General features: G+C 33.4%; 1 protein-coding gene across 1 annotated transcript in view; it reads right to left on the bottom strand.

The window, feature by feature from the left end:
• The window catches only part of LOC147466319 (uncharacterized), a 4,703-nt gene extending 1,488 nt beyond the window's left edge, over positions 1-3,215 (bottom strand). The window contains 4 exon segments of the mRNA XM_086535661.1: positions 1-212; positions 214-1,995; positions 2,042-2,429; positions 2,584-3,215. The exon segment at positions 1-212 is cut by the window's left edge and continues 836 nt beyond it. Of these exon segments, the coding sequence (XP_086391787.1) occupies positions 1-212; positions 214-1,995; positions 2,042-2,429; positions 2,584-3,215 (3,014 nt within the window).
• Between the last annotated feature and the right edge of the window lie 7,001 nt (positions 3,216-10,216).

The raw sequence follows: 10,216 nt of genomic DNA, 5'->3' as shown, positions 1-10,216 counted from the left end.
TCCTCTAATGATATCTTTGGGGGGGCAACAGACTCTGCTGCTGAAAGTCTGGTAGTGTCATCAGTGATCAAAGTCCCCATCCCTAGAGTGCTTATGTTTGCCTGAACCTGTGTTTGTGCAAACACAGGTTCCATTTCCTCGCTAGTTACTTCCGATAGTATGTTACTCTTAAATGGCTTTATCGCAGAAGGAACACTGTCATTCATAGAAAACTACTTCAGTTTCTCCAGAGCTGGTTAGTAATGAAGAGAAACTGGACTTCTGATCTAATTCCTGACTATCAGCAGTGGCAGAAACATCTTTTGTAGTTCCAAGAGACAATGAATGTAACAGTAATGATTCATCATTATCTCCATGTGTAGCTGTACTGGATACTTTAGTATGAGTCTCTGAGACTCCAATGTCTGATTTGGATACCAAAGGTATGGCTGATATAAGCTTTTCACTACTACAAGCTTGGCTTGTTGTTTTTAACATGTCAGTCCCTGTAGATTTTGATTGATCAGGTTGTTCATTCTCCAAAAACGTTTTAACACCCTCTTGTTGGGCATTAGGTGAATCGCTGTTTGCACTTGTCATTTGGTCAGAAATAGAGGGATAATGGCTTCCAGTCTCTATACCAGATGAAAAGTGCACAAAGCCTACATCATGGGAAGTATCTGCCTTATAGCTTTCTAAACCTAATGCAACTGTTTCACTAACCTTAAACTCAGTGTTAGAAGGTGGGTCTTCGCTAGTATTATCTGTCAGCAAGGTAGAGAGTCTTGATTTTGATATATTTTCCCTGAATGTGAAAACCTTTGACTGTACATCCGTGTCATTTCCTTCTGAAACGTCATAATCATCTTCACTCCCTGTGTAATGAAGTTTCATATTCTCATCTGAAAATATCCGCTCCGTTTCAGTCACTTCCTGTACATCAATATTGATATTGAAATGTTTTTTAGCCTGGTATGTAGGTTTTTCCATATCTCTGCCTGCATTGTTTTCACAGCCTTCTTGGTCAAACTTCGTAAAGTCTTCAAAAGAAGTTACATTAAGAATAAGAGACTCACTTTTAACTTCACTTGTCATGCTTGGATCCTTTGATTTTTGTACTGTTTCTTCTAGCAAAATTTCTTTCTCTGCCACTCGAATCTCTAGATTTTCAGTGTCAGTTTCAGCCTCTGGACATAAATTGGAAATTGATTTCCCTAGCTCCTCCAAGGGATGAAATACAAATGTCGACAATCCTGGGACACCAGAATGGATCTCAAAATCATTTTTCTTTTCGTCCTCAACTGTGATTTTAGGAGACTTTGGTGGGATGAGTGGCGAACTCATTCCAGATTCAGGGGGTGTAGAAGGTAATTCTGTCAGTGACCAATTTATGCCAGCTTTATTTTCTTGCATGATACTTGGAGATATGCTAGGAGTGTTTGAAAGAGATTTGTGTGGTGATGCACTAATGGGGGAAGTTCTTGGAGATGGTGATGGAGACAATGATGGTGACATCTTGACTGTCAGTGAGGTTTCACTTACAGGTACAAGTGACGGGAAATCCGGGAAAGTAGTCTCAATAGGTGACCTCTGGGGTGTGACATTGTGCTGTGCACTGAATTTGTCTATCTCCTCGGGGCCTTTCATAAAGCTGACGTCACTTGGAAAGGGAATCCTTGCTATGATTTCAGCAGCAGTCAGATTTTTCCCTGCCAAGAGAACCTTCAGAGGAATCCCATAATTGGGAGAATATAAAGAGCTGGTTGGTGGAACTTCAGGTTGGACTGGAATACAGCCTTCTGCTACTTCATCATTTGGCAGACGTGGTGAAAGTGTCGGGGAAGTGGCTTGTTCTACAATCTCTCCCGGCTTTATTTCTCCCCGTGAAAAATCAGCGCGTGGCATCTCAAATTCTTCAAGCTTCAGTTCTGCTGGTGCATCATTTTGTCTATCAGTTAATGTCTTTTCAGTTCTTTCATCTTTCGGTATACTTTCCAGTTTATTTTTTTTACGTCGCTTTGTATCACTCTTGTGCATTTGATATTTCTACAAATTCCTTTACCTCCTGATGCACCTCCACTGTTTCATATTGTCTCTCTTTTTCTATGTCTGCTGCTGTCGTGTGGGGCTGCCCCTCAATCTTCAACTCTGTCCTGCCTAGTTTTATGTCTATCGATCTTACTTCAGGTTTCCTCTCCCCAAGCATTTTTACTTCTTTATAGTCAACTCCATTTTCCGATTTCATATCCTCGAGTTTAATTTCATCTATTTTGTCTCTATTTTTTTCATATTTCGCATTGTCCTGTTTATCTTCTATTTCCTCTTGCTTTATTTCCCTTAATTTTTTAAACACTTGGTTATTTTCTTGCTTTATCTCTCCTGGTTCATCATTTGGTTGTAAGTCTTTTGGTTTGATTCCTTCTGGTTTATCATCTTCCTTATTTTCTAGTCTTAAATCCATTATTACATTTGCTGCTTTTGTCTCTCCTCCATTTTCACTTCTGGCTTGATTTGCTCCGTTCTAACTGGCGTTTTCTGACCTGTTCTTACTTCTGGCTTTGTTTTCTCCATTCCAACTTCTGGGTGTATCTCCTTTGTTCTTACTTCTGGCTTTGGCTCCTCCCTTCTAACTTCTGGCTTTTTGCTTCGGGCTTTATATCCTCCATTCCAACTTCTGGCTTTATCTCCTCTATTCTAACTTCTGGCTTTATATCCTCCATTCTAATTTCTGGTTGTTTTTCTCCCATTCTGACTTCTGGCTTTATCTCATCCGTTCTAATTTCTAGTTGTATTTCCTCCGTTCTAAATTCTGGCTGTATCTTCTCTGTTCTAATTTCTGGCTTTATCTCCTCCGTTCTAACATATGGCTGTATCTTCTCCGTTCTAATTTCTGGCTTTATCTCCTCCGTTCTAACATCTGGCTGTATCTTCTCCGTTCTAATTTCTGGCTTTATCTCCTCCGTTCTAACATCTGGCTGTATCTTCTCCGTTCTAATTTCTGGCTTTATCTCCTCCGTTCTAACATCTGGCTGTATCTTCTCCGTTCTAATTTCTGGCTTTGTCTCCTCCGGTCTAACTTCAGGCTGTATCTTCTCCATTTTAACTACATGCTCCATTTCCTCTGTTCTAACGCCAGGCTTTATCTCCTCTGTAATAACTTCTGGTTTTATCTCCTTTGTCGGTGCTTCCGGCTTTATTCCATCTATTCTAACTTCTGGCTTAATCTCTGGTTTCATCTCATCGTTTTAATTCCAGGTTTTAGCTCGACAGTTGCAACAACTAGCTTTATCTCTACAGCTTTAATTTCTTGTTCTTTCTCCATTACTTATTTGATTATTTTATTGGAAGCTATCAAGGTGGTTAAGTGGTGGATTGTGTATGATATTTACTCTTTTCTATTAGAAGTCTAATATAGTCTACCTGTAAAGCAGCGCAGGTATTTCAGTAATCTTGCCCCATTCCATTATCTGTTATCTGCCTGTGTTCATAATTCTGTACAACTTTTCTCCTTGCCAGTTTATGTAATTTGAGAATCTGATTTTTGAGTGACTCACAGAAAAAATGTATCTGGCACCAGCTCCATTATATACCTATCCAGATTATCAGTTTGACATTTCCATATACATTTATAACACTTTATTTCACACCGATACAAGCTCACTTAAAATTTATTTCTAAAACGTTATGCCAATTCTTACTTTGTTTTATTTCTCTATGAGGAATCATCTGAAAATAGAGAAATGACAACACAACTTGAAGGTGGGAAATTGAAGCGGCACGGGCCATTCTCCGACACTGCAGCTTGGTTCCATTATTTAAAGGTAGCGGCTGTTTATTCACCTTAATTTAACGTGATAGCATGAAACCATTCATTTTAAAAGTCTATATTCTTTGAATAATAGGTAGTGAAATCCAATGAGGATAGCCGACTGCATTTGCCCTTTCTCTCTCTCTGAAGAGGTTGTTTCAAAAAACGACCAGACTCAATTCCTACTCACCCAAGCATCCATGCCTGATGACCGAACAAAACAGAATATTGTACATACCCAACGGATACCTCCGCCACAATAGAGTTCCCGCTCCTTCTGAGTGTTCCTAATACGAACTAGACTCGGAAGGGTTCGAATACTACTACAAAATCCTCCCCAGGAATGGAACAGACCCCTCTCATTTATGCGAGGGAGTTGAGTAACAACTTTAGGGAGGTGAAAAGTGTTGTTGATGCCCTGGATGAGAGAGGACTAAGTCCCTCGGATTCAGCTCCCGCTCTATATTAAGGCGAGACTCCCTTCCCCTGTCCTACAGAGGCCGGAACCACACGAGCACATCCAGAGCCCCAACAGGAGAGGCAAACCCGTAAGGAGGTAAATGTCGAGGCAGCCACGGTGTCTCCTCCTTCAAAAGATCCTTAGCAAGCCCCTCAATAATATAACGCTGTAAAGGCAAATATGAACCAGGTTTGGATTCAACGGTCTGCGAGGATTTCAAAATCGACATTTTCAATTGATTCAGAGAAGTGTAATACCGCCCAAATTAAGCTCACAGCACAGGGATATCAATGACTTCTCGGGAAGCTTAATCACCCTAGTTAAAACAACAAATGATAGCCAGCCTAATCTGTGGAGATGATGTCAGACCTCATGCCACTCACACCCACATGGATGTATTTACATATATACACACATATATGTATATATTAATATGTAGGTATATATATATATATATATATAGAAATATATATATATGCGTGTGTGTGTGTGTGTGTGTGATATATATATATATATATATATATATATATATATATATATATATATATATATATATATATATATATATATATATATATATATATATTCATTCGCATATACATGCATACCGACCCGGTGACCTGACTTGACTTGCCTCGATGTTGGTCACCTACCGGCTCTTGCCTTTCTTGTATCCTGTTGCTTCACCCTGTTTTATGTATAGTGGGTTTGTCTGCCATATTTTCAGCACGAAAAGGCGTTTTGCCATACATGTGTATGTGTGTGTGTGTGTGTGTGTGTGTGTGTGTGTGTGTGTGTGTGTGTGTGTGTGTGTGCGCGCCTTTGTATGTATATACCTTGTTCTAATTAGTCATGATTTGGCCAAGTTTGCTAATCTTCATATTCTATCTTAAGTTATGCGTAAAATAATAGTGAAAAATACCCCTATATCCTTGCATAATACTCATCATTTCATTTTTTACACAAGCGAAATATATCATCGTCTTTTTATACAAACGTTGGATTACATTTACAATAATAAAGTAGATATGCTACAGTTATCTTTGAAATTACAAAGGTAACGTCAATCTGTAAAACAGCAGATCCCATTGAGAAACTGCATTTCCTCGGCTAACCTTTCTCTCTCACCTTAACTATTTGATCCCCAAGCTCGTCGTCGTCCGGATTGGACCACTCATTGAAACAAAACCTCTCCGCGTGGGACCAATCCACACCCCGAGCTTGAAGGTGTTTTTCTGACAGCGTCAACCACAGCTGTGGGAACATGCAGGAAAAATGTTAGTAATGTGTGTTCAATATGAAGCAAATTGGGAAGATGATAATAATGATAATGATAATAATAGTAATAATGCTAATAATAAAAACGATAATAATAATAATAATAATAATCATAACAATAATGATAATGATACTAATTGTAATGATAACGATAACTTTAATGATAATGGTAAGGATAATGATAGTGGTAATGATAAGGATAATGATGATGGTAATAATAATAATATTCATGATAACAATAATAATTACATCAGCAATAATGATAATAGGAATAGGAATAATAACAATAATTACATTAACTATACTAATAACATTAAAATAATAATGATAACAATAATAATAGATATATTGATAACAAGAATCATAATTGTCAGTTTTATCATTACCATTATTGTTATTATAATTGTTATTATCTTCATTATTATTACTATTACAAGTTGGATTATCATCATAATTATCATCATTAGTATTATTGTTTTTTATTTTCGTTACTATTGCTATCATTACTATTACCATGATTATTATCATTATTATGTCTATCATTATCATGCTAAATAATAAATGTAAATAATAATATGATGATAAGAAGAAAGCAAATATCAGTGTCAATAAAGCTATAGTAATAATGATTGTAGTCTTAGAATAACGAGAGCAATAAAAAAATAATAATAATAATCCTATCTTTGCTATCAGTTCTATCATTATCATTACCCTTATCATAATGATAGCACTGTTGAAAATAATATGAATAATCAAAACATAAATCATGATAATATTTATAATACAAATAACAATGGCAAGGGTAACAACCATTCAATATAATAACAATTATACTAAAAATACAAACCACTTTTATGAGAGTAAGAACAAGACCAGCAAGACAATAATAATGATGATAAAGATAATGATAATCATGATGATTATGATGATGAGGATGATAATGATAATAATAATATAATAATAATAATAATAATAATAATTAATAATAATAATATTAAATAACAACCCACAAAAATAATGATAATCATAATAACATTAATAATAGTAACAATGCCAACAACAAAAATAAAACTAATATCAATAAAAATAATAATAAACGATCACAATAATTTTAACAATAATAATACCAAAGATGATATAAAAAATAATAATTTTGATAACATACTACTAATGAATATTAAAAGGTAACAGTAATATTCTTACAAATGATGGAAAACAGACAACAATGTCATCATTGATAATATTAAAAACAACAAGCACACTGAAATACACAAACGATAATACTTTTTTCAATTCAGTACAATATGATACAATGTGATGGTAATGACGATTCAGCTTCCCCTCTCGACCCATTGGTCTATGAATGCCCTTGGAAGGAACTACCAACTCTCTCAGGAATGGTTCTCGAAGAGAGGCTCATGCCATTCTCTAATTGACGAGATTTCGTTCCGTATGGCAAGTCATAGGCAGGACTGGACATAATGAGCGCTACTGAATGGGCATGGTAATACGTCAGATGACACCCTGCTGCACTGCATTTAGGATCACGTGCAAACGCTCTCGCAAGCCAGGGGCTGCCGACCACCACCGTCGGCTTGCTTAGTAGTTGGAGTTGGTCTTCATATGATCTGACTTCACAGAGACGATCCATTTGCGATGATCATAATGGCCAACATCCTGGACAGAGGCCGAGTCCAAGCATAACTAAAAATAATTATAAGGTGAAATAAACTGGGCCAAATAAGGTGGCGGAATGTTATGTGCAGTCACTAAAATGATTATGATAAAATATTATATGTATTATTGTGAGATATGATGAAACAAAATTAGTAGAAAAAAAAAACACAATAATAATTGTGAATATAAAAATAAATTGTAAGCTAATGATATTAAAATAATAATAATAGAGAAAATACAAATGATGATCTTTAATAATGTAGGATAAGATGCTGTGATACAAGATGATGATAATCATATTATAGTATACTAATGAACAACAATAAATAATTATGATAATCATAAAAAAGAATATAAGATTTAAATGCATAATACGTATGATTAGAGGGACAATAGTAAAATAATCAAAAGAATGCTTATGTATAAATTAATCAAAAGAATGATAATAATGTATACATGACAACACAGGTAATATATAATAATAAAAGTAGTAATAATAAAGATGATTTTTAAGTATGATATCATACAAATGAAAATAGTATTAAGATATGCTGAAAATAATGTGATATGTTAATATTAATAATATAATGATAATATATGTATATATAAAAAATTAATGATATGATAATAAAATAATTATAAATATTATAATAGATATTACTATAATAATCATATAAAAATCTATGAAAATCAATGCGAGAAAAAAGGTGCAAGAATAAAATGCGATTGCAAAAAAGAAAAGTTAAATAGTTAGGGCTTTGATAAGAAAGGATTACAGTTAAAGCTGATTTATGTTTTTATATGAAGGAAAATATGGAGAGAAAAAAAGTGAAGAGAAAAAATGAAGATCTGAAAAAAAGAAAATGCTTAATACACGGTGAGATTTGATAACGAATGGATTAAGTTAAATGCAATTTTTGTTTAATAGGAAAATAAAGCGAGAAAAAAGGTGAAGAAAAAAAAAAATAGATTGAAAAAAACGAAATGTTAAAATAACGTTAGGGCTTCTGATACGAAACGGTTTACGTTTCATAGATGATTTTGTATATTAAGGGAAAATCAATTGGAGAAACAAAGGTGAATAAAATAATGACGATGTAAAAAGAAAATGTTAAATAACGTTAGAGCCTTTTGTAGAAAGGATTCCGTTAAATGACAGATTAGTATTATATTAAAGGAAAATAATTGGAGAAAAAAAGGTGAATAAAAAAAATTGAGATTGAAACAAAGAATGCTAATAGATAGTTTGGATCCGAACGGATTACGTTATGATGATTTTTGTATATTAAGGGAAAATAATTGCGAGGAAGAAGAACAAGATGAAGAAAAACAAATGGATCTGAAACAAAGAAAATGTTAAAATACAAGTTAGAGCATTTGCTAAGACTGATTAGTATGATGATTTTTTATTATTAACGGAATAAAATTGCGAGACAAAAGGTGAGGAAAAAAAAATGGAGTTGAAAAATGCAAAATGTTCAAATAAGAAGCGATTTGCTAGAGGCTTAAGTTTGATTGATTTTAGTTCTTACGAAAAAACGTTTGCGAAAAAAAGGTGAAGAAAAAAATGACGATCTAAAAAAATGAAAAATGTTAAAATAAGTTTAGAGATTTGATAAGAAGGGAATGCATGATTTATTTAAAATTAGAACATATTTGAGAAAAACAGGTGCAGAAAAAAATGGCGATTCTGAAAAAAATGCAAAAATTATTAAAAAACGTTGAGTTTTGTAACGAACGGATAAAGTTCAAGAAGATTTTTGCTTATTAGGAAAAAATCACTAGGAGAAAAAGGAAGAACACACAACGCTACAGAAAAATGAAAAATGTTCAAAAACGTTTAGAGATTTGATAAGAAGGATAAGTTCAATGCATGTTTTTGTAATTAAAGGAAAAACTATTGAGAAAAAAAAGGGGTGCAAGAAAAAAAAAAATTGGATCTCTGAAATAATATGCCAAAAAAGAATTAAAAATACGTTTAGAGATTTGGATAGAACTAGAGAATTACAGTTATGCATGATTTTTGCTTTTATTATTAAAGGAAAAAATCAATTAGAGAAAAAAGGTGCAAGAAAAAAAATGAGATTGAAAAACTGAAAATGCATTAAATACTGTTAGAGCATTATGATAACGAAAACGGTTACAGTTCAAATGCACTGATTTTTGTTATTCAAGGGATACTAATATTTGCGAGGAAAAAAAGGTGGAAGAAAAAAAAATGCGATCGAAAATATGCGAAATGTTAAAATACAGTTACGGAGTTTTTTGGATAAGAAAGGATTGCATTAATGCACTGATTTTTGATTTTATATATTAAAGGAAAAATCAATTAGAAGAAAAAAGGAGAGATATAGAGCAAGAAAAACAAAAATGCGATCTGAAAAAATGAAAATGTTAAAATTAAGGATTAAAAAGGTGAACTAAAAAAAAAGCGATTGAAAAAAAATGAAAAAGTTAAATAGTCAGCCATTTGATAACGAAAGGGATACAGTTGAAATGATGATTTTTGGTAAATTAACGCGGAAAAAATGTTGCGAGAAAAAACGGTTGCTAGAAAAACAAATGAGATTGAAAAAAAATGCAAACAAAAAAAAATGCTTTAAATGAGATTGAAAAAAAAAAAAGTTAAAATACGTTAGGAGTTTGATACGAAAGGTACAGTTAATGATGTATTTTGTATATTTAAGGAAAATTCATGGAGAAATAGGTGAAGCAAAAAAAAAATTGCGATGAAAAAATGCAGAAAAAGCTTAAAATGACGATCTGAAAAAATGCAAACTGCTTTAAATCGTTAGCGTTTGATAACTGAACGGATTCAGTTATGATGATTTTAGTTATATTAAAGAAAAACTCAAAATTGGAGAAAAAGGTGCTACAAAAAAAAAACATGAGATCTAGGAAAACTGCATGAAAATGTTAAAATAACGTTAGACTTTGATACGAGGATTCGTTCAAAGACTGGCTTTTTGTTTATTAGGGGAAAGAGAAAAAGTCACTTGCCGAGAACCAAAGGT

The sequence above is a fragment of the Penaeus japonicus genome, unplaced genomic scaffold (assembly GCF_977035675.1).
Source record: "Penaeus japonicus unplaced genomic scaffold, GWHDUDI00000001_assembly GWHDUDI00001861, whole genome shotgun sequence".
Classification (NCBI taxonomy): domain Eukaryota; kingdom Metazoa; phylum Arthropoda; class Malacostraca; order Decapoda; family Penaeidae; genus Penaeus; species Penaeus japonicus.
The sequence above is the reverse complement of the archived record's forward strand: the minus strand, read 5'-3'. Positions and strand labels throughout refer to the sequence as shown.